Genomic DNA, 26,262 nt, shown 5'->3' with positions numbered 1-26,262 from the left:
CTTTTCCTAAACCCAACTATTGCTTTCTTCTTTTCCTAAACCCAACTCTCCCGCTCTTCATTTCCTAAACACAACTTTGTCCTGTTCTTGTCTAACCCTAACCCTAACCCTGTGTCATGGAAACGTACCTTTTTTAAGCCCACCCACGATCTGATCCTTAACCTAAGTGCGTAAAAAGTGACGCCAATAGCCTCGACCAATTAGATATGACGACTTTTAGCGTCAATAACAACGCCAAAGGCACCTGACCAAGCTTCCGTATTTTACACGATGGGAGTGAGAATGTGTTGACCTATCACTGATCACTCATTGATGACATATGGGTAAGTGATGCATCTCACATTTTTAAACTGGCAGTACTTGCAGTTGAGGTCAATTTGTTTGTAGAGATGGTCCCACTTTAGGGGGGTTCTTCACCATGATTGGTTTCTTTGTTGTTAATGCTCTAAGTTTTGTAACTGCTTTGCTGTTTTTTTTTAAACCTTCCAAAAAGAACCTACAGTAAGCAATTGTGTGTTTAAATGCTCTCACTCCAGCAATAAGTATCATGTTGTACGCTTTCAGTTCAGTCTGGTTATAGCCAGGGCCTTTGAGCTGTTTCTCCAGTGTCTTAGCTCCTGTTGATCTGCTCGTGCCTTCCACACAAAAGGCTGCAAGAGATTACTGTTGAGTCGCTCTCTTATCCCAGCCAGCACAAAACTGTGCCACAATGAGGCTTTAGCAAAGGTTGACTGCTGTTTGGAGAGGAACACAGCGGCAGAAGTCTCCTCTGGAGGAACAATGCCAGTGCATTCAAATCCAAAGCCAATTAAAAAAAAATGGTATTGTTGTTGTTTACATCCCTTTTCCCTGATGTATTCTCTGCCTTCCGCCAGTGGAATGCTACATTTCTTAAGCCCAGTTCAGAGTTCAGAAGACTCGCGACAAGACAAAACCATTATGGAACATCACAGGGAAAAGTTGTCACCTCTTTCAACAGCCAATAGAGAAGTCAGCTGGTAAAGTCAGCTATAAACTATAGAAATAAAATGATCTATAATCTATTTTATTTTTATGTTACAAACAGCTGGTCGAAATGGCAGAGTTTTAGACAGAGTCTCAACGACCGCCCAAAAGCACGGTAACACCATATGGTCAAGCGAGATAGAGTGACTGAAGAGTGGGAGCGCCCAGTGGCGTTAGAACAAATTCATCACTTGAAATGTAACTGTAGCTAGCATCTCAATATCAACTAACGTTATCCACAATCATATTTAGATGAAACAAATGTTATAATTAGCTACAAAAAGCCTGGAAGTCTGAAGTTAGGATGGAAGTACAGAGAGGCGTTGCTATGGAGATGATACACCGTCTCGTCTCGTTGCATTGGTGTGAACTGGCAGGTTTTAGAACGCTGCAGACCGGCTTGTTGCAAGAAGTTGCAAGTTTCAACTCGTCTTGTCGCGAATCTTTGGTCTGAACTGGGCTTTAGTGTGCTACAGCCACCTGTAGATAGAAATTGTCAGCAGTAATGTTTATTACATCACCGTTATTAAGTGGTACAAACAAAATGGGGACTCCCTCATAAAAACATTGCTCTGAAGCAAAACGTAAGGTCAAAACCTCCACAGGGAACCTTAAAGAGGACATATTATAGATAGATAGATAGATAGATAGATAGATAGATTTTTATTGATCCCAAAAAAATGTTTTTCCAGTGTTGCAGCAGCAATTAGGAATTGCGGCATGAGAGCGGACAGAACAGAGGAGGTTATGGTCTAGGTGGAATCTGCCCCAAAAACACCGACAACTCTCTTGTCTCAAGGACACACAGGTTTGTATACAATTCAGCCAGAGATGAGGTTCAACAACACATTTTATTTCGATAATTTTAAAACAATTTAAAAAACATTCATACCTTATGGAGGGGAAAAAAAGGGGAAAATTATAATTGCTGCTGAGGCTTACCAGTGGAGGAGAAGGGGGTCACGAGGGCAGTGAGGGATCCCAGGGAGAGTCACCCGTGAACACACACAAAAACACAACAGTGAATACAGCAAAGAAAACGGGGTTTATTGACAACACTTGTCAATAAACCAAGACCAACAAAATACTAAATATGATAAGAACCCAATGAGAACTTAACCAAAGAAACTCAATATTTTAGGTAGAAAACTAAACTCACTAATAAGAAAACCAAACAAAATGTAAATGCAACTTTTAACTAAATTGAAAACAAAATAACAAAAAGGAAAAGAAACAACTTAAATCAACCAAATTATAATGTAGGGAGCCAACCCCTTCAGCTACATTCAAACATTTTAAAACACTGGCCCACATAAAACAGGTGGCTCACACATTTGACCGTATGGCCGTAGTTGCCCAGTGGCCGTGACGGCAGAACAGGCATGCAGCAATCTGTTGAAGTTGTTGGTACAATATTTAGAACATGTACTTTAAGGCAAACAGCAGCCCAGGCAAAACAGCAGCCAGTGGGTGAACGCTATGCGGCTAAGGCGATCTCCAGCTGAACCAGCCCGGTTCCTGTTATTTATAGAAAATGGTAGTTAACACCAAATAATAAAAAATAAATCCTACACCATTTAGCCTACATACCGATCAAGCAGCGTTTGTGTCAACCCGAAATAGGCAGCTCAAAGCGTGCAAACAGCACAGCAAACAGATAGATAGATAGATAGATAGATAGATAGATAGATAGATAGATATTTATCGTCATTGCATAAACACTATTCATCCAGCGGAGATTTACCGATGGGTAAATGCAGACAGCACCTGTCATCTTCATGCACAGTACAAAGAGCTGGTTGAAAAACCACAGCTTTTTTTTTTTAAGTTACCAGCTAATGCTAGAGCTAGCTAGCTTGGTTGGCAAGGTTTACCAAGCCCTGAACAAGACATTTTTAGGCGAAAAAACACAGTGGGGGGTTAAAGTTTAAGACGTAAACGGCTATTTTAATGTCCACAGTGTTAGCATGGTTAGCATTGCTAAGCCTTCACCATAATTAACAGGTCGCCATGCCCTAAAGCATTTCGCTTTTTTTTTTTTTTTTAAATAAATAAGACCATAATTTACAAAATGAACATCATGCTGTATTGAAGAAGACTTGACACTAGCGATTGAGACCATAAACTGATTATGAAAATGTTTACTGAGGTAATAAGTGAAAGAAGTGGAGTCCTGAAACACCACGGCCACGGAAACTACATCCCATCAGCTGGGATATGAGACTTTCCCACTTCAAATGGAATGCAGTATAAGCTTATCAAAATCTACAACGGTGGCGTGATATTCTTGAGACTGTGGGATTGGCTTCCTGGAGCCGAGACAGAGCAAAACATTTATTCAGACATAAATGTACTCGGAAAAAGTTAAGCGTGTGTGTGTGTGTGTGTGTGTGTGTGTGTAGTCAGCAGATTTTCTTTACCTCCATATGGCCAGAGTTTAGTAAGACCTCAAACAGAGCAGCTGCTAATACAACTGACAGAGCCCCACCCGACACTTTGTAATTCCCCAGAGGTATATTTTTACGTACTATTCATGGACTTAATGCATGTCTTTGCAAGAGATTAATTGTACGTTTTTGTTACTGTGGAAGTCATAAAGACACCCTTGAAAGTGTCCTCCACCCTCAGTTACTGCTTGTAGTGCTGTGTCACTGTATGTGTGGCAGGCACTGCAGTTCAGCAGGGAAAGTGGCAATTTTTCTCAGAAGTTAATGTTTTAGGAAGTGTGTGTGAGTGTTGTCAGAGCAGTGCCAGCTTGTGTTTGAAATTACAGTCGCTCTGAGCTCATAATAACCAGCAGGGCCTAGAAGCAAATAAGCTACCGTATGGCTTCATCTGTGGCTGCCTCTCACATAAAGCTCAATTTACAATGGATTTCCTAGTGTGTACAGTAACGTGAGCTATTTGGATGCATGGTTAAATTTAATTAGCTCTTACCAGTGTATCTCCGTGTGTACTTCGTCCACAGCAATCCCACCCATCGGTCCCAAAATGTCCCAGTTAGAGAGGAAATGCTGTAAACATATTCTTTGTAAATCTTTACAATCATTCCCCGAAAAAACAAGCAGGCCTGCCTTGTTGCACGATCCAAATGATTTTCTTCAAAAGTTGCCATTTTCAGCGTGTAGCTTGCTAGCTCGAAGTTTGTTGTTGTTTCCCGAAGCGAGAACGGCAACACACAGAGAGCAGAAGGTGAGGAACATCCGTAATTATCCTGGAAATGTACTTCCGTTGATCCAGACTACTGGGCTGGGGTCATCCGTCCCTACCGTGGATTGGACGGAGACCTAGAAGCAGATATTGTACCTCAGGAAAGCCAATGTCATGATTAAAGGCTGTTATCCACTGCCTTTGAGACTGCATGTGAAACGGGATTTCATCCCTGCTATTTTCCAACACTGAGAATCAATCACTGAAACCAGAATTAGAAAAAAATAGTAAAATATCTTCTTTTGTAGTATGGCTGGCAGCAGGAATGTGTTCTAATGGATAGACTTGGCCAGAGATAACAGAACCTCTATTCTGTTATCTGTGACTCTATGATTACTTATTTGTGCACATCAACTATCTTTCTGTTTCTGGTTTTGGAGGATAAAACAGATATTTGATTATGGCTAAAATATGCCATAAGCTAACTAAAGCTAATGGTAATTCCTGTTCAGATGAAGTGAGTCCTTTGATAAAATCTAATTTATACTCTTACACTCAAATCGTCTGACAGTATTAACATACATATAATTCAATGATGGAAGATGTACTGTGTAATCAACTATATTAGCATACAGACCACAGAGAAAGTTAAAGGGTTCTCAAGCCTCACGCATTGACCGTGAGACACACGTATTTCAAGCAATTCACACGCTCACGCTGAGAAGGTAACGCCCACAAAGTTCTCCCACCCGCTAACGTTGTACATATTATGGCGATTGGATTGTGCCACAGATAATCTACCGCAGAAGACTGTCGTGTGACTCTAACGTGTGGATAGACTACACCGTCGCCAGTGCACATTGTAGTAGATAAGTTTGCTGCCACACCTAGGCGTCGTCGTCAGAGATGACCCCCCCCAAATATATTGAGTGAATTCAAGTCAATCAATATACACTAGGCCTATAGCCTATAGGTTAAAATGTCTTTCAATTCATTCAACATAAACATATTCCAGGCCCTTTATCCATTATAAAAGTTGCTCTAAAAGTACTGGCAGTATCAAATATACGATAAATTAAATTGTAGTACATCATCAGCTTATGTGACCTGCACTGTTGAAAGAATGCATTGTGACTCAACATTGATTGAACATTGGCGCCATCTACTGGATCATTTGGACCATTTTGACCATTAGTAGTTGATTTGTTTGTATTTTTTGAGTGAATTGTGGTTCATTTTGGGTAACAAGTGAACGCAACTGTCACTAAGGCTAGCAAGCTCCCCAGCTATATAAGCTGTTATTTTTATGATTTTGATCATATATCTTGTGACTATACTAGTGATGGGACAACCGGCTCTTTTACGCGAGTCGGTTCAACCAGACAGTCGTTGGTTGGCCTGCCGAGTTAATAGATTCGGTCACCGGTTCGTGTGTCTGGGGGGTACGAGACATAAAGGCTTCTGGGATCGGTTGATAACTCAAACCTGCCGAGAACCTAGACGCCCGTTTGATTACATTAGACTCGAGCAGTTGCACGGTTACATTCGGTCTCGTTCAGTAGTGCGGTCTCCTCAGCCTACCTACCATGCAGCCTGCAAAATTCACTTCTCTAACATTTAACTTAACATAACTACCAAGATAACATGACGTGTATTTGTATGTGATGTACTTCCCCATCGATAATGTGTGAATTGCCATGAACACAATCATCTAAGATGCACTAGAAACAAGGCTTGGTAGGCGAAGCAAGACACCGCTTGATTACATTAGACTCGAGCAGTTGCACGGTTACATTCGGTGTCGTTCAGTAGCCTGGTGCGCGGCCTCCAATCTACAACTCTTCAACAACTCTTTCGGTCCAATCGTGCTGCTCGAGCTAGCCCATTTCCTGATTGATTCTACCACCACTCCAGTGGAGGCGCTAATAAGGTAAAAAAAACAGGAGTGAGTCGGTTCATTGACGTATGGCACTCAATTCTTCCGGTTCAGTGACACGACTCAGGTTAATTAACCGGCTCTTGGGTCAGTTCGTCAACGCTAGACTATACCTTTGTTAAGGTCCTAAGGCGTAAGACAGTTGATGATTGTTGTTGATTTTGTTTGAACATGCCAAATTGCTCTTTTATTTATGATTGTTGTTCGGACGGCTGAGCTAAGATAGCTAATGCTGGCAGCATCGGTCTCTTATTGCCATAGAGACATTCCGAAAAAACATTCCGAGTGTTCATTCATCATTTTAATACTTTTTTATAAGCATGATATATTATTAGCCACACATTAATTAGTAATACATAAGCACCAGAAAGTAAGCAAAAGAACACTAACAAAATGTGAATCTAAACGATGAGAACATATGTACTGTACTCTAGTTATCAATAAAGTTAGGGGAAAAGTCACACTGACGACGTACTTAGTTCAGACTTTAGATAGTGAAGACCTGTGTTTCACACGTTTGTAAAGCAAAGTACTTAGTTTAGACGTCTTTAGTAGGCGTACATTTGTATGGGAATTCTAACATACGCCGTCGCCGTGTCGCAGTCGTTAAATGTTTCTAAAAGCAGTTACACACCGGCGTATCGGCCGTTGGACAGTCTGGCGAGGTCAGTGACTCGAGTCTGTTCGGTGTGTTCCGTGCCGTCGTCCGTTGGAGGAACTGTCGGCCTTCATTTTGGCTGACCTGACATGCTCAGTCGGAGACAGGGCAGTCGCGACTCACCCGGAAATGGCAAGCGGGATGAGCGTGACTAAGCCTCTCAAAATCTGACGAAAATCTTTTAAAATGACCTTTGTTGATCTGAAATGAAGACAGATTCAACAACTGCATGGCCTATTTCTCACTTAAAATGTTTTCAGAAAAACGTTTCGGTGAACTATGTTAGTACAACATGAGATTGTATTCTGAATGAGTCGCCAGTAATGGCTGGTTGAAAAATCCAAAATCCGGAAGCAGCAGCCAGACCCATGTGACGCGTTCGTCCAATCAGCTGCCGGTTTTCATTTTTTGGGTGGCAATACGGATACAGATAACTGCTGTTATGGAGACGTATTACGTCTCGTCGCTTTGGTGTGTTCCGAGGCACTTTTTTGACCAACTCGGGGAGACTGATCAGTCCAACTTTTCTGCCAACAGTCGGCCGTCTGGTTGGTGTGTAACTGCCTTTACATGCACTCGCCGCCTAGTCGCCGCTGGTCTCTCGTCTGCAATCCCTATTAAATCAATTCAAAAATCCACACGGTCTGGCGGCGACGGGGAGGGTAGCCTGCTCCTCCTCCTTCTCCTGGGTATCCTTTGAATGACACAATCCACTTGCCATAGTACATTATGGACGAGGCGCAGACAGAAGTTTCCTGCCGCCAGCACGTCTTGTTTGCCCCTTTGTTAAACAGTCTCGGCCACCATAAATTAGTTACTAGGCAACATAGATGCGTGAACACACAGCAACAGTCTCGGCCACACACGGAGAAGGTGAGTTGGAAGAAAGCTTGTCTAACATTTTTAATATTTACTCCAGAGAGGCCAGAACATTTGGTAATATAGACAATTTGTGGCTATTTTTATTATCTTTAATCTATCTTTATCTTTATTATTATTATCTGCTTTGCAACCACAAGCTTTGGCTCAGTTTGGCTGGCTTACGTTATCTGAAACTTATGGAAATATTGGAGGGTATGGTAATGACTTACCCTCCAACATTTATTGTATTTCTTCATTAGGGGTCCAAGCCCGAGTCTGTAAGAACGGGCAATAGCAAAGCTATGCCGTTCATACAGCAGGGCTGTAGAACCCTATTGTTTTTCTACTGATTTTTCCTCTTCATTATTATTCTTCTCCGCCTAAAACTCCGACTACAGCCTAAACCGTACATGGTGGGGGGTTGCTGTTTTCAGGACTGGTCCGAAACTCCGCAAGGACCTCAGGCGCAAAAATTGACCCACTTCCACCACTAGGTGGCGCTATAGCAGAAAAAACGCGTTTGGCCCTATAACTCCCACACCGTACACCTCACATTTAAAAACCATATATCCACGTGTTCCCTGGATCCAACTGAATCACGTGATATAGGCCACGCCCATTTCCGCCTAGACTTTTATGCGTGAAAAATCGCGATTTATCAAAAACCTACTTTTTCGAACTCCTCCTAGACCGTGCGACCGATCTGCACGAAACTTGGACCGTAGCATCTCCAGACCGACCTGACAAAAAGTTAATGAAAAGAATTTTTATAGGATAAAAATTGCGCATATTACGCACAAACAAATTTGTGTAGCTAACTATGAAAACACCGACTTTGCCATATCTCAGCCAAAATACATGCTATCAACGCCAAACTTTAGATTCTTGTTTGACATGACCCTCTGGAGGTCCCCCACGCGTTTTACGAAAATTGGTCACTAGGGGGCGCTACAAGTACAAAAAGTTTATATCTCATGAACGGCTCATTTGATTTTTACAAAATTTGATGGGTACCATCTAGGGACACTCCTGAGGCCATGTCTAGAGTTGCGTACTGAGGGGTCAAAGTGGGCGTGGCCAATGGGACCCAAGTCTAGATTCACCACTTACACTAATGTGAACAACTTTAAATTTACAGGGTAGATAGACAATGGGTCATGGACCACACCTACCAAAAATTACACATGTGGACCACTAGGTGGCGCTATAATGGTTTTTTGCCTTTAACTCCCACATTACACATCCCACATTAGAAACCCATACATCCACGTGTTCGTTGAATCAAGCTGAATCACATGATATAGGCCACGCCCATTTTTGCTTAAAATCTTTTTCGCAATATCGCACAATGCGCAAAACCAACTTTTTCAAACTCGTCCTAGGCCGTGCGACGGATCAGCTCGAAACCTGGTAGGTAGCATCTCCAGATGGACTTGACCAAAAGTTACTCAAGAAATTTTGCTACGTTAAAGTATGCGCATTTGACGACCAAACACATTTTCATAGCTAGCTAGCACAAACATATCATATCATATCTCGGCCAAATTAAATGTTATCAGCAAGGAACTCGGAATCATTGTTCATCATGCCACTATCATGCTCTGTACCAAATTTGGCAAAGATCGGCCTTTAGGGGGCGCTATAAGCAACGTTTATTTGTTTTGGCCAATAACTCAATGCATTTAAATGGGAAATTTGCATATGCGATATCTCTGTCACGGTAAAAGCAATCACCACGAAACGTCTGGTGCTGGTTTGGCATGCCGCTCTGAGGCTCTGTACCAAATTTGGCGAAGATTGGCCATTAGGGGACGCAATAATCAACGTAGACGAGTTTTGGCCCTTTTACTCAATGTTAATGGGATATTTGCAATGGAAATGTACCACAGACCTTGCAGCTCACACTTGTCAATATTTACTGATGTTTGCCTCTTACCGTTAGGTTTTGGTTTTTACTTTTGTGTGCTCCTTTGGTTTTTTACAATAAACAAACTTCTTAACCCACCTGACAAAGTTTCTACTACCTTCACAGTGGACAAATGCAACTCTTTTTTCTCACTTTTTCAATCCAAAATCTACACCATTCATAGGCGGCGATACCGTGCAATTAAACATTGCAGTTGGTGCTAAGTGGAGCATCTGTCATAGTTTGATTGGTTATGTAGGTGGCATTGATGCTTAATTTCCCACGAAGCACCCACGGAGGAAAACATAAATCGGCGCCTATGACGCCATTTGCAACAACTTGACCACCTCCCCTGCTCCTTCAACCACCACACCTGCCTCCCCCCTCCACCCTCTCGGTCACTCTCATTTCTCTCTGCTGTACCCTGCGGTCAGGGGGGTTAAGAAGTTTGTTTATTGTAGAGAATACTTAAAGGTAGTCCGTATAAGCGTGGAGGTGAACTGTTGACCGCTACGTTTCCAACGGCGACGTACCGCAGGCGTCGCGCCTCTCGATATTTCGCGACGTTTGCCTCCCCGCCGCCCGGCTTCGGGTTCCGCTTACGCGCGCTCGGGGGCAACTGGCGTGGGTGGCTTGGGCCCCGTCATAACTGCTTGCAGTTCTAGTTTTTATTTAAAATTATACTGTATTAATAGTCTTTCTAGTTACATTAAGACTACATTTATTAAAGCAGAGTACTCTCAATATTATTTCAATAATGTTTAATATGGCCATTTATCACCAAAGGCATTACCAGCTCCAATTACTGGTACTCTGTTTGCAGACATGAGAATTCATGTGCCGATCAAGGTGTGACTGATGTCAACAGGCATGTTAAAAGCAAAGGGCATCAGGCCAAAGAACAGGCACTTAAGTCAGCAAGTGGGATTGCAAAGTTTTATGCTTCAGCTTCTGTTGGTGGCATAACAGAACAAGAGACCAAGGTACATGGTACATATAAAAACCAAAAGATTGGTGGTAATGTTGCACTGCCATTTATCAGATTCACCAATTTAATAATTTCTATTTGTGCTGATTAATTATGAACAGTGGGTAAAATTGGCTCAATGGTGTTTTAAGCCTCCAACGTCGCCTTCCAGGCAGCTAACCCTCACCTTAACCCTAAACATAACCATTGCCGCGCTGCCTGGATGGCAACGTTGGGGGCTAAAAACACCAAACGCCATAAAATTGAACTTCTAGCAAAAAGCATGCTGCAAATATTGGGATCGCTCCTCCCCTAATGCATGTAATCTCACTCCAAACTTTTGCTCAATCTTGAGAACCCTGAAAGTAGAAGGGGGCAGAAAACCTTAAAACAAGACTGCGTTTTGTTTTAAAGAGCAAACTAAACTTCCAAGTTAAACATTTAATTTAGTTATAAGACAGGACCTTGTTAAATTCATTACAATAGGGGTTTTGCACATTCTCACTCCCAGCGCGTCAAAAAGCTTGGTCAGGTGCCTTTAGCGTTTGTTACTGATGCAAAAACTCCCCTTTAGCGTCTCTGATGCGGTGGCGCAACTAATTGGTGCTTGGTCGAGACTTTTGCCGTCACTTTTTGACGCTGTGGATTGGGACGTACGAAGAACGGGACAGATAGATTTCTGAAAAGATTGTGGGTGGGGTTACAAAATGTACGTTTCAGTGACACGCGGGACATGAACTGGACACAAACCCCAGTCTCCTGGGTGAAAGTGCTGTGTTTTTGCCAAATTGAAAGCCAAAACAGAGAAAAAATTCATTTTAAAATTCACTCGCAGTAGCAGTGTGGCCTTAGACAGGGAGACCACCAGACACACACTCTGTATGTGGTTCACAAACAAACACAACCTTGTTCCTAGTTGACTGTCTCACAGACATAAGTCTTAAGAGAAAGTCTGCCGTTCGGCAACTTTACCTCTTTAGCATTTAGCTTAGCGCAGCGCCATTGCAACGATCATGTTAACAGGCCTACTGAGGAATCACAAGCGTGGCTGCACGGCTTACTGCCTGGCTACCAATGCTGCACTATCACAGCTTAGAAACACTTTTTCTTTCATTTCACCTTTATTTTTACAGGCAAGTCGTTAAAAACAGGTTCTTATTTACAATGGCGGCCTGACAAGTGGCAAAGCCACTTAGGGGAGAGAAGGAGGGCTAGGATATAAAGCCCTCATTCAGGATATACGTAAAGACATGCATTCAATTGTAAAATGACATGAAGTAGAATTTAAAAATACAACACAGACAACAGTTAACATGTACATGGGTGAGTAAGAAAGTATGTAGTAAGAATGTTTAGCTGGGAAGTTTAGATGTGGAAAAGCAACGGCATATGTCGGTGAACAAGGATGAGATTTAGGTTTTGATGGATGAAATGGAAATGAGTTTGTCCAGTTTAAGAATCTTTTGCAGAGCATTCTAGTCGCGAGCGGCGGCAGATTGAAAAGATGCGAGAGGCAGAGTTGGATTTGCGAATACTTAGTTGATTATGAAGTGAAGACCGGGTAATGTAAGTATTTAAATTCCCAGTGAAGCGGAAGTTGGAGCGTCTTTAGCTTCTGTACTGTGCTCTATTTCCTAGTGAAATGGAATATTTGAGCAGTAAAATAAATACTTTGCATTTGATTGGAATGCTAAAAAATTGGGCAGGCTTAGAGTTTAGCTCAGTACTGAGGACTGTTGGCTCCACAGAAACGTCCCTCACCTGTTGTTGCTGTCAGATCAGGAGTTGGATAAAGATGAAAGAAAACTTCACAGATTTTCAACCGGCTCTGTCACTGTGGCGCCGGCAGTAACGTTACATGCAGATTTACTGCGCATCCCTCCATTCCGCCAGCTCACTCTGCCGCCATCAACCAGCAGCAGCAACGTTTATCTGCATGTAGCGTGTAGCATGCCAATGCTGCTTTGGCACAGAGCCAGTAACATTAGCAAAGTTTCCCTCGATTGAATTAGACCTCAGCCACATTGTTAGCAGCTTCGACAGCGTGTGTCTGGAATAGAAAGTCTGTCTGCCTGTGTGTCAACGCTGTCATAACCACCAATCAACCAATCTGTAGTATTGATGTAGCTCATAGCTCTGTGCTGCTAACACACCAACACATTCTCACACCCAGTGCGTCAAAAAGCGATGCTTGGTCAAGTGTCTTTGGTGTTTGCTGGTGACGCAAAAAGTCTCCTTTAGCGTCTCAGTCAGATGCAGTGGGGCTTTCAACTAATTTGCGCTTGGTCGGGACTCTTGACTTCACTTTTTGATGCTCTGGGTCCAGACCGATTTAGTGTCAGTTTTCAACGTGCAGGGCAACACCACTTAGTTAGGGTTAGGGAAAGATGGTGGGTGAAGTTACAAAATGCACATTTTAGTGACATACAGGACAAGAACGGGAAACAAACCCCAGTCTCCTGGGTGAAAGTCCTGTGTTGCTTGCCTCCTTATGCAGATTTTAGGTCTTTTTTACTACTCGCAACCGTTCATCTTACAGCGCCGCGGTTAAAGCTGCTGCTCTGCCTGGTGCGTTCCATACAGATGCTAAAGGGGACCTTGTGTGTCGGTATCTGAGGTCGAGAGCCACTGACCAAGGTTCAGTATTTGACGAGTTTGGAATGAGAACGAGTTGCACTGACAGTGTACAATTAAGGAACCCCTCTTTCTAACAGAGAAAGGTAGCAATCCATTCCTGCAGCATATATTTGGTTAATGGTAATGGGCGAGGGACATAAATACTTGATAAAACATTTTCATTGGACATAAAATTTGTAAAAGGCCAAGAGTGCAGGATGAGTCATCAAACATTTAAAACCGTTTCACATGAAGAGAACAGACAGTGATTATGAAAGGAAAATAATCAATTCTTTTAAACATATATTTAGCATAGAACAATAGATAAATGAATGATAATTAACATAGGGAAAGAGGATTTACCCTGGGCATTTTTCACTTCATGGGGCCTTTAAGAAAGTCAAGACAGAACCAGTTTTTATCAATAATGCATGAATGCCTCCCTTAAGTGGCTCCTGCCTTTGCTCACATGTTTGTGTGATCTGCGAGAATGCATTTGATTGGCAGATGAAACACTTCACATTCTTTTTGAACATGAGTATGTGGAAACTCCTTAGTGTCATTTGCACTCGTCTCCACCATACAGACTTACCATTCACCTCATGAAAAGGTCAGGTATGGGCAATTCAAACAGTGTGGTGAAGGAGGGCTTTTTGTCATTGATAAATACAAAAAAAAAACATTGGCTTAAATCAAAAACATTCTTCCCAGCTGAAAAGCTCTTGGCGTGAGTTTGGAATGGAACCTGTTAGTGTTGAAGTTAAATGCATCTGATCATCTACCACCCAAAGCTACACAGCTCCTTTCCTTCCGCCCTGCTTTAATGGGAATGTGCTGATTCTTGTCATGAATCCTTTATGAAATCCCCTCCTGGTGGGGGAACACATTTCTCTCATGCAGGGAACATCAATGGCTATGTTAAAATGCACACCGGTAATGCAGTGACAATGTAATCAAGGCAGTAATGCGAGTAAGGTGGAGCCCATGTCAACAACATACTTTGATTAATACAGTACTGCTCTGCAGTAAGGAACCTTAGATTGGATTAAGTTCATACGAGCAAATGAATACAGTTTTGTATTCATTTGCTCGTATGAACTTAATCCAATCTAATTTTCCCCATTGCATTTGACACAAACACGTGTAATCCAACTGCTTGATGATGCATGTCAAAGATGTTTCTTTGCTAGAGTGCTTCCCATGGGGTCTTCCATTGTTTCCTTCTATAGGCTTGTGCAGTACTAATGGCTATTTCCAGAGAGACACGTCTCTATGTAAACTGATATGCTGAAAGTAACAGCTGTGACATAAAGATCAGGTTTGAGATTGTATACTGCAAATATACTGTAATTTAGTGAGCAAGGGACATATTAATAGGATTCTGTAGCTTGGAAATAGGAATATTAATGGAGTAAACAACCCATCCATTTATCTATTAGTCCATCCAATTAGCCCATACATTCATATGTTGCAGTTACATACATCAGTAAACCCAATCTGACAATTGGCATCATGTTTGATGGCACAACACAAATTGGATCTTGAATCTGAAGTTTGTTCTTTTTCTTTCAGCATCACCTTGCAGCATGCTGCTGTTTTGTTGCCATACAGTACGGATGAGTTTCCTAACTGTGTCCTATTTCATTCATTCATTCATTCATTAGGAAACTGAGAAAACTAGCGTTTTTTGTCTGTTTAGATTTTGTAGTTGGAAGCCATGTTTTCAATAGAAGAAACAATGATTCACAAGGATGTTTTAAAGTCTCTTATCTTGTTTTTTACATTATAAACAGTAAGCTAGTGTGTTACAGTTTTACTACAACTTGGGTGGTCAGACAGTCACACAGGTGGGAAACAAACCCACAGTTAGACAAACTTATTTGGAAGAGAAAATGAAGGTCGACGATAAAATTATCACCCAAAATTGTCCGTTATAAACATCCATCACAATTTACAGAGCCACCCCCCTGTTATTGCCGTACAGTTTTCCTATTCATTGAGGGATTATGCTCATGCTAACACCCCATAATGAAACTGAAAGGCAGCATTCACCATATTTTCTATGGAGCGAAGTGGAGCAGAGTAATTATAGAATGCTGCCACTTACAGTCTCTGGTCTGAGGCGTCCAAAGTCGTCTCAGTCTCAGTTTCTTCAGCCGAATATTGGGCATTTTGACAGGGTTAGGTTTCTGCCGAACCTTAGAATTTTCTTCCACCGAACCGAACCCTACGCTTGCACTACGCGCGCTACGATGTAATGACGCCGCCATTGATTACGGGAAGGTGTTTACGTAGGTGGACCCTTCAATGCAGTAGGCTGTGAGAAAGTGAAAATGGAACTCGTGTCAGTCAAAAGAAGGCGATTCAAGTCGAGCTACATGTTCAGATTACAATGCCGATTTGTCTCATGGTGGCAAGGATCCTTAACAATACACAACATCGCCGCTGTTAAAATATTTGCGTATGAAACATCCGAAAGAATACGAGTTGTGCATGAAGGAATCTACAGACAGCAGCCAAAATGCAGCAACTTCAGGTACGGCAAAGGAAGGACAGTCACAGCTAAAAACTTGTGTTAACCAGACAGTGCCTCTTCCGGGCTGTCAGCTGTTCTCTCGGCAAATGAGTCTCCCTACAGTGGGAGCGGAGCGACCGAACGGCCGGTTGCTGCTCGTTAGCTTTCTAATTTCACCCACCTAACATGCCTTCATCATACACTGGTTAGCGAAAATTTGCCAAACAAAATTGTCACTCATCTGACAATAGCGATGTGCTTTCCTACGATGTGAAAAGAGTGTGTGAATTCAACATTAAGTTGTTGCATTTAACTATTTTAGAGGCTGTGGACGTTGTTTACTTCATTAATGTGTTTACTGTGTTAATGGACTGAGGATGGGAGTAGGATTCGGTATTCGGTTTTGGATTCGGCAGAATCTTAACCAGTGGATTCGGTATTCGGCTGAACCCCAAAAATCTGGATTCAGTGTATCCCTACTGAAAACCAGACAGCAAACATCTTTCTACAATCTCTAAGTGGGATTACAGTTTTTCTTGATTGCTTTGACCTGCTTAAAGAAACTGGGATCCACTCGGTTTTCATCATCACTGTCTCAGCAGAGCAGAAGACACCTCTTGCAAATGTGTTAACCCTTTCTCATTGGATTGACACATTTTTCCCACCCTTTTGCAGAACAGTTAACACGGATGTCATTCAAGCAGTCCATACTCCATTGTTTTAGCTTTGGTAACCAAACAGAAACCATCTGTTCCTAACTATTAGAAACTACCTACATAAGTATGACATCACTGAAGCACCTGTTTGACACTCCTTCACACAAATCTTCAATTAGCAGTCAGTCTGCAGGCCTTAAAGGTGCAGCGTCTGTGTTGTTCTTTGCCAACATGGATGGAAGAGGTCTAAGACAGAAGAGACTGAGTATCAATAGTGGCTATTTCTTATACTTTACAGTAATAGGTGTTTATACTTTACTCTAATAGATTTTATTTTGGTTTACATGTACTTTGTGTAATATTTACAGTATTTCAGTTTTCAGCCACAGTTTCAAAATAAGAATCAATTGAATCAATAAAATTTGCATCAAAGCATTTCTGATTCTGGATCCAATTCTTTGCAAGAAGGCAAATTTGTCAATTTGAGTGCTGTATTTTGTATTTTGTTGTCCACTGTGTAATGGTTGATTGGAAGAGCTCATGCACTTGTTTGCAAGTTGTGTTGTTTGAAGGCAACATTTTCTTTTGTTGCATATTTTAAATGATTTGGCACGGTTAGAGCCTTTTGCAAAACAAAATGTGTCATTTTGACCATGAGTGCCACTGTTTCGGCCTATGTGTTAACTGTTTTGAAAAATGTGGAGTTTCAGTTGACTGCTGTGTCAAAGCAATCAAGAAAAAAAATGATTGTGAAAATACTCTTTGTTGTCCTGGAGACTTACTGCAGGACCCAAACTGCTCTCCACCACCGAAGATTAGACAGAAGATTAAATAAACACAGTGATTTACATATGGCAATTTAATTTATTAACTCTGCAGTAACTGCGACAACCGCAATTCACATATTTGCTGAAACGGACACTTTGCCAGCAAGAATAAAATGGAATCTTTCATTTTCTTTTGTTGGCGATGCAGCTCAGGGATTAATCTGCTGATCGACCACATAATCATATGATTCATATTAATATGCAGAGGAGGTTACCTGGAAGAAATGTTTACCAGTGATAACTATACAACTGTGACCCGTGAGTGTTCACATACTGTGCATGTACATCTATCTATACACACAGCCAGATCAGCTGCAGGAGCATATGCACACACTTGCATTAATAGATAACAGACATCTAGACAGAGATGGAAGTGTGCAAGACTTATAGAGTAGAGGGACAGGCAGCATTAGCAGCATAACGTCGAGCAAACAAACTAAATGAAAGATACTGTGTAAGGCTGTGTCTGGCTCATTAAAGGGTAACTTCGTTTTTTTCAACCCTATGTTTTTGTGTCTAAGTGACTGATGGGAACAACAATCTTTGACATTGGTCCAGTATTAAGTAAGAACGCTACAGTCAGCAGTGGCGAAACAAGCTACAATATAAGTTATTGGGCAATTGCGCACCTTCAATTTCCGTCCACTTAAAGTTCTGTTTTTGCCACTGACAGGCTCAGATTAATATTCTACTGTAAGTGTCTGACAACATTATGGAAAGGATCCCTACAGATATGATTATGACTACTATCAGTCACTGTCATCATTATCATTGTGAAATACACTTCATTCAAAGTCGCCAGAAAAAAATTAAAACTATCAAAAGCCGTCTTGGTTCGTCTCTCGACGACAAACACCAACAAACACCACTCTGGTTTGGTTGAAATAAACCCTTAATTCACCCATTTACTTGTGGAAATATGATGGCTCTATACACGCTAAAAGTATTGTTTATTTACAAGGAATCTGGTGAGTTTGGCGATGGTGATTTGGGAACATTTGTTAAATAGCAGAAATATTCAACAGGGGGTCTGTGACTCCTAAGGGGTCCTCAGAGTTAGTGCAAGGAGGTCGCCAAAGTTTAAAAAATTATGTTGAAAGTTTCTTTTTTTCAAAAATTAAAATATGTCTGAAAATATACATTTAAATGAATCTAACATTTTAATAGCAAAGATAAATTGGCCTATTTGCGAAATAAAAAATACATTTAATTTACACATTGAAGATAAGCTTACAATAGGTAAGGTAGCCATATGGTAACCTAACAGTTAAACTTAAAGGTCTTATGACATGCTGCTTTTTGGATGCTTTTATATAGGCCTTAGTGGTCCCCTAATACTGTATCTGAAGTCTCTTTCCCGAAATTCAGCCTTGGTGCTGAATTACAGCCACTAGAGCCAGTCCCACAATGAGCTTTCCTTAGGATGTGCCATTTCTGTGTCTGTAGCTTTAAATGCTATTGAGGAGGAGAGAGGGGGGCAAGGTGGAGGGTGGGGGTGTGGCCTTGACCAACTGTCATGCTTCGCTTGTTTGCAAGCCATGATGTCTCTCTCTTACTCATGCAAAGCAGAGAAAGGGGAGGTAACCTTTCCCCTTATGTCGTCATAAAGGGAAGATTCCAGATTGGCCCATCTGAGCTTTCATTTTCTCAAAGGCAGAGCAGGATATCCAGGGCTTGGTTTACACCTGTCGCCATTTCTAGCCACTGGGGGACCATAGGCAGGCTGGGGGAACTCATATTATTGTTAAAAAACCATAAAGTGAAATTTCATGCCATGCGACCTTTAAGGATTCCCCGCCATTCATTTTCATCCATCCGACCCAGTTTAATGCAACTTAATTTCATACAGAACATGTAGTAGGGGGTTCTTACTCCATCTCTCTTTCAGCTAAGGGGTCCTTGGCCTAAAATAGTTGAAGACCCCTGTCCTATAGGGTTACATTGCAGCCTGGTTGGCAGCTGCCGGTTACAGTTCTTGGTCAATACTGGACCAATTCCAACAATTTTCCAGGGTCCAGCTTAAAAAAAAAACTAAATGAGCCTTTAAGACAGCACTAATGTGAACAGTGTGTATACATGCAGACATAGTACAGCTGAGTGCACAGAGAAACTCCCACTAACTCTGTCAGCAGTAGTCAATGCGAGCTAATTGCATGATAAAATATAAAAAATTATGATTAATTATTATAGTGTTTCCTTTATGCTCACAGCGTCTTCCTGAGCTCTCCACATTGCAGCTAATTAAATATAATCAAGATTAGGCCTGTTTTTTGGAGGTCATGCAATGGTTGGAGAATCTTCACAAGGCAGATTCTCCCGCTACCTTTCGCTGAATTCATTTGCAGTAAACATTGTTCAGTCATTAAATGAGTAATTAAAATTACTAAATGGCATGGCATACTTTACAGATTTTTTTTATGGAGCTGCAGTCAGGAAGAACGGCTGCTCACTTGGCAGCAAGACTTTCCAGACTCGTAAGTGTGTTTCCAAAAGCAGCTATTCACAGAGCAGGATAGGGTTAGAGCAGGGGCGATTCTAGGATCAATTCTAGGCTTTAGGGGTGCCTGGCACCCTTTTTTATTCTTTAAAATGTTATTCTACTGTGTTTACTGTGCATGTCATCTAACATCTACTGGAGCATCATGATAGAGGAAACACTGAGTTATGTAACTAGAAAGACTCCAACAATTCTGAGAAAACATTACTACTAGTGGTGGGGGGAATAATCGACACAGCATAGTATCGCAATATTTTCTGTGGCAATACTGTATCGATACATGGGCACCAATAATCAATCTTTTATTATAGAAATTGCACATGAGAATTGAACTTTTCAAGATTATTTTTTTAGGCTTATCCACCTTTAATTTTTGACAGGACAGCTAGGTGAGAAAGGGGGAAGACATGCAGGAAATTGTCACAGGTCGGATTCAAACCCTGGACCTCTGCGTTGAGGCATAAACCTCTCAGTATATGTGTGCCTGCTCTACCACTGAGCCAACCCGGCCACACGAGAATTGAAATTTTTAGCCCTGAAATAATTAAATCAATTGCTTTTTCAGTCCATTAGATGGTAAGATGAACAAAGGCCTGAGAATTTGTTAGATAAAACAGATGTTGACAAAGTTTTCCTTTGGGTACATAATTTGAAGTTGGAAAACTTTGCAATATATCGAAGAATATTGCAATATAAATAAAACCGCTATAACATCATGATAATATCATATCGTGGGGCCTCCGGTGATTCCCACCCCTAATTGCTACAAATGTGAGATGGTATTACAAATGAAATGTGATATTTGTCTATGGAAAAGCAGACATTTCCAAAATGCAGTATCAATAACTTTTGAAAATTAGAGATTCATGCCATTTTTACTAAAGGCTGACAAGCACTTTTTTCATGAAAATGGCTCAGAATGTTTTTCTGAGTGATTTTACTGATGATGATGCTATTCCTAGAGCAGAACTCCTAAGCTCACAATAGATTGACAGACTTTTTTTTTTTCAGCAATTATTTTGTTGGGGTGCCGAGATCAAGTTCAGGGTGGCTTCAGCTTTTTAAACAATGGAGAACAATGTGACGTAGAGTATATGTGTTGTGTTTGGTAAACTGCAGATGCACATACTGTACACTTGTGCTGTTTGTTTATCTGTCCAAAAATGTATGAAGATCACAGTGTTTCATATGCACAGCACAGTGTGTAAAAGTGTTTGTGAATTAGCACAGGACATGTCTGACAACTTGTAGTGGTTGTTTTGGGAAGCCTTGGAAAAGCTTCAACCTTCTCAGAGCCTGGTGCATGGCTGCAGGGCTGCAGTCAACACCACCTAGTGTTACATGTTGAGTCTGAGTCAGATCCATTCAGTAGTCTTCATCCTGTTATCTTACTGCTGCTCGCATTAGCTATGTTTCAGTCCACTTGCCAATCGAATTAACTGAAGTTTGCTAAAAACATTCATACAAATAAAGCTGGTGAAAGTGTGTTTCCATCCAACGGCTTTAAAGCGAATGAAAACCTAAGCGTAATGATGTCACATGCTGTTTTGCGGTGTTTCTGTCCACTTTTATCCGTCTTTGTTGACACCCGCCATGTCTGCAAAGAAAGCAGAAATACGTGGTGGAAATGACCTAAGACTTCTTCTTCTTTGTTTTATGGCTGGTTGCAACCAAAAAATTACCTAAAACGTATTCACAATTCATTATTTATTTGGAAAATAATGTTTTCGTCAGTGTTTATCACATAAGCCGTTTACCGATTATGAGAAAATCTGATAAGATCCAACGTACAAACTTTGTGTTCATATTCATGAAATTCAATCAAATTTTACGTGAGTGTGCACATACATATATACACACACAACCAGATCAACTGCAGAGCATATGCACACACTTGCATTAATAGACATCTAGACAGAGATGAATGTGTGCCGGCAAGACTTATAGAGTAGAGGGACAGGCAGCATTAGCAGCATAACATCGAGCAAACAAACTGAATGAAAGATACTGTGTAAGGTTGTGTCTGGCTCATTAAAGGGTAACTTTGATTTTTCAACCTGGATCCTATTTTTCTATGTTTTTGTGTCTATGTAACTAATGGGAACAACAATCTTTGAAATTGGTCCAGTATTAAGCATGACCACTGCAGTCGACAGCAGTGAAACAAGCTGCAATGTAAATTTAACGGGCAATTGTGCACCTTCAATTTCCGTCCACTAAAAGTGCTGTTTTTGCCACTGACAGGCTTAGATTTGCAAGTGTCTGACAACATTATGGAAATGCTCCCTACATAGACATACAATGACCTAAAAGGTAATAGCAATTCATTATTTATTTGGCAACTAATGTTTTCCATCAGCGTTTATTGCATAAAACCAATGAATTTGAAAATATTGAAAATCCGATGAGATTGAACATACAAACTTTGTGTCCATATTCATGAAATTCAATCGAATTTTACTGTTTCCATAAGGCATTTGTCATTCGATATCACTTAATTCACTTGAAACGTGTGGATGGAAACACGGCGAGTGATGCTGTTAAAGCAGCCATATTATACTCATTTTCAGGTTCATAATTGCATTTTAAGGTTGTACCAGAATAGGTTTACATGGTTTAATTTTCAAAAAACACCATATTTTTGTTGTACTGCACCGCTCTCTCTCACTGCTGCAGATCCTCTTTTCAGCTGGTCTCTGTTTTAGCTACAGAGTGAGACCTCTTTTTTTCTTCTTCTTCTTCTGTACTATCTTTGATTGCACTGCACATGCTCAGTAGCTCAGATGTAGATCATGTCAGCTAGCTAGCTCCATAGACAGTAAAAGAAAGGCTGTTTCTACAACTTTGGTCAGTTACAAGGCAGGATTAGCTGGGAGACTTCTAAATGAGGGTGCACATGTAAGTAGTTCTTTTGTAGATTATGGTGAACTTGTGTGTGTTGTAGCAGTGCTTTGCTATTGAGAATGAGGTAGCATGCTAGCGTTAGCATGCTAACGCTACGAGCTAATGGTTGCGGTTAGCCTGCTCGTTTCGGCTTGTGACGTCACAAGCCGTGCCGATTTTGAACAGCTCACCCAGAGACTGAAAGCAGGACACATTCAGAAACTGTATCTCACTCTAAACAGCATGGATGGATTTTTTTCAAAGTTTGTATGTGTGTGGAAGCACCAGAGACACAACATAACACCCCAAATCCCAGAAAAAGTGTTTTTTTCATAATATGGGCACTTTAACATTTTTTGCTAAAGTTGTGACTACAACTCAAAATAAAATAACTTTACAAAGGAAATACTCATGTTCAGTGTTACAAGCTGAATATGAAAGTGTAATACCTTTCCACACATTAGTGCATATACAGTGGGTACACATCTAGGATGACCATGATCTGTTGTTACTGTACATGGCAAAGTCCAACTATGGAAGCTGAACCTTAGTTGTGCAGAACAGTGGATGTGATATTGAAGAATTTTGCATGGATGACTGACAACAGAGCTGCCTCTCCAGTATGCTAAGAGACTGGGAAATAAAAATAAAGAAAAGCCAACTTGACTTGATTATGACCAAAGACTGTAACCTCACTGAAGTATGAGAACTTTCACTGAACTTTAGGGGTAAAATCAGAGCAGGACTCAAGTAGAGCTTTAACCATTAGTCGACTAATCAGTCCATAGAAAAATAATCACCAACTATTTTGATAATTGATTAATCGTTCAATTTTCATGCAAAAATGGCAGAAAATGTCTTTCAAATATGGATATTTCCTGCTCTTTTCTGCTTTATATAATAATGGTCTTTAAGAAACTGGGATGGACATTTTTCACAATTTTCTGACTTTTTATAAACGATTAATTGACGAATCAAGAAAATAATCAGCAGATTAATCGACAATGAAAGTAATCATTAGTTGCAGTCCTAGGTTCAAGGCAACACTGTTCACCATCTGCACTGTGTCCATAGAGAAAAAGTTGAAAGTTTCTGCTGTCTCCCTACGTACAGTAAAAGAGTCTACCGTCATAATCTCTTTGAAGATAAAGCTAAACTAATAATTAAAGCGGGTGTATTGAAAGACTCTAGTAATGTGACAGCCCTCCTGCCATGCTGTATTCCAGGGAGTCCCCTATTTGTACATGTCTTGCTGAGCCTTCTGCATTTCACTGTGATTTCCTAGGTGCCTTTGGTGGCCTCCCACTGTGAACTCGGCACATCCACCGTGGAACCCCGTCTGACGCCCATTGGGAGGTCTGAAGCAACCTTTGAAGGTCTCAGGTGAGATGTCGGTCCGCGGCGGGCTGAGAGAGATGAAGACATGTGCCACCATGTTTCTGGCAGTTCTGCTGCTCCCCAGCATCCAAGCAGGTCAGTTATGGACTTGTTTCTTTTTATCTTTACCAGCCGTGACAGTGTGTGTGTGTGTGTGTGTGTGTGTGTGTGTGTGTGTGTGTGTGTGTGTGTGTGTGTGTGTGTGTGTGTGTGTGTGTGTGTGTGTGTGTGTGTGTGTGTGTGTGTGTGTGTGTGTGTGTGTGTGTTAGCATGGCAAAATGTGGTTCTGGAGAAAGCTACTTTGGCGGGAACTACCAGAGAAGAGGATTTGAGTACTTTGTCAGGTCTGTCTGTCTGTCTGTTTGTCTGTAGTCTCACATTGCCAGCTCTATCTCCACCATGCTGTGGAGTAAGGTCTGGCTACACCACACATACATTCTGGTATAAAAAAAAAAAAACTCTGGGTTGTATGCATTTCTTTAAACAAATCACAATTATCTTGGGCGGCGCTAAGCTCCGGACACAGCGATGGTGGCACTACAGTGTAGTCTCGGGAAGGAACTTGTTTTGGTGAAACATTTGCATCCCACAAAAGAAAACGCCACATACAATATTAAATGAAGTTAATTGTTCACACAATACAGTAACGTGAGCTATGTAGATTAGCTGGATACATGGTTAAACCTCATTAGCTCTTACCAGTGTATCTCTGTGTGTACTTATGATGATTGGTTTAAAGAAATGCCAATAAACCAGAGCACGTTTTTCTCCAATCCTGGATTGCTGTGGGGACTCGCCAGACCCTCTTCTGCGGCACTGTGGAGGAAGGTCTGGCAAAGCAAGACTAAGGCCAGGCCTATGCTACTCTATTTTGACATGGGCCAAAATGGTGGTACTTAGAGAGCCTAATATTTTCTGAAGTGGTATGTGGTGTAAAAAGTTTGAGAACCACTGCTCTAAAGTGTAGTCTGTTATACATGTGACTGAGTCCGTGATAAGATAAGCACTACCTTTAGCAGACCACTGAACTTCTCTCTACTCTGCAGTCAGCTCTCAGTTGCCTTTATCACTTTATCCTGGCTGGTTACATTGTGTGTGACTCATCACTGTACATTATGTCAGTGAAACATCTGCAGTGAAGTGTACCCAAGTGTAGCCCTGTAGCATCTGCTCTGTATGTAAACAACAGCAGCTGTCAAGAGCGATGATGGATTAGTCCCTGAGACACTGAATGCAGCATGGCGTGATGCTGAAGCCATAGCCCTGCAGCCTTCACACAAATTCTTTTAGCTACAGTACCCATAGCTATGCTCATGTGTGTGATATTCTATTGGTAACGGATAAGGAATTATAAATAACCTGGTAATAAAGGATTGGTTCGCCTTCATGATCAGGAATGTGAACAACCATGTATCATGGAGCAAAGCTAAGGGCCCTGACACACCAACCAGACGGATCGACCGTCGGCAGAAAAGGCAGTCGGACTGATCAGTCGGGTCCCGAGGTCCAAAACATGCCTCAGAACACACTGAGGCGACGCCGACTTGAGCGTACGCTCTGCGTGTGCGCGAAACGTAATACGTCTCCATAGCAGCAGGCGGCGCTGCTCTGTATTGTTTCCATTAACAGTCTGATTATTTCCCAGAAAATGAAAACCGGCAGCTGTTTGGACGAACGCGTCACGTGGTTCTTTTTTCTCCGGAAATTCACAGCCAGACTGTCATGGCGGCTTGTTCAGAATACGATCTCATATTGTACTAAAATAGTTCACCGAAACGTGTTTCTGAAAACATTTTAAGCGAGAAATAGGCCGTGCAGTTTCTGAATCTGTCTTCATTTCAGATTGACAAAGGTCAGTTTAAAAGATTTTCGTCAGATTTTGAGCGGCTTATCCGCTCCCCATTTCCGGGTGAGTCCCGACTGCCCTGTCTCCCGACTGAACATGTCGGGTCGGCCCAAATGAAGGCCGACGGCTCCTCGGACGGCCGACGGCACGGGACACACCGAACAGACTCGAGTTACCGACCTCGCCAGACGGTCCGACGGCCGATTATCGGGCTGGTGTGTCTTCTCTCTAAGACCTTGCGAGAGAAGGAAAAAATGATTTTGATGTGGTAATTCTTTCTTCTTTGCGAGGCGATGTGGTAAATCATCGCCTCGCAATGCTTTCAAGACACCAAACTGGTTTTCTTCCACTATGATGCTCCACACCAACACATTCTCATCCCCATGGCGTCAAAAAGGCGGTGCTTGGTCAGTTGCCTTTGATGTTTGTTATTGACGCAAAAAGTCTCCTCATATTTAGACGCGCTTGGTCAGGACTCTTGGCGTCACTTTTTGATGCTCTGGATCAGGACATACATTTAACTGACATGCGGCACAAGAACAGGACAGTTAGGTTTAGGAAA

At 41.6% G+C, this 26,262-nt stretch overlaps 1 protein-coding gene across 2 annotated transcripts in view; it reads left to right on the top strand.

The window, feature by feature from the left end:
• Positions 1-26,262, top strand: part of LOC116050761 (cell migration inducing hyaluronidase 1) — a 252,036-nt gene that overhangs the window by 92,416 nt on the left and 133,358 nt on the right. For both annotated transcript variants that reach the window (XM_031300979.2, XM_031300980.2), the window contains exon 2: positions 23,763-23,950. In XM_031300979.2, coding sequence (XP_031156839.1) covers positions 23,866-23,950 — 85 coding nt within the window. In that variant the 5' untranslated portion in view covers positions 23,763-23,865. The remainder of the gene's footprint in view (positions 1-23,762; positions 23,951-26,262) is intronic.

The sequence above is a fragment of the Sander lucioperca genome, chromosome 3 (genome assembly GCF_008315115.2).
Source record: "Sander lucioperca isolate FBNREF2018 chromosome 3, SLUC_FBN_1.2, whole genome shotgun sequence".
NCBI lineage: Eukaryota > Metazoa > Chordata > Actinopteri > Perciformes > Percidae > Sander > Sander lucioperca.
The sequence above is the reverse complement of the archived record's forward strand: the minus strand, read 5'-3'. Positions and strand labels throughout refer to the sequence as shown.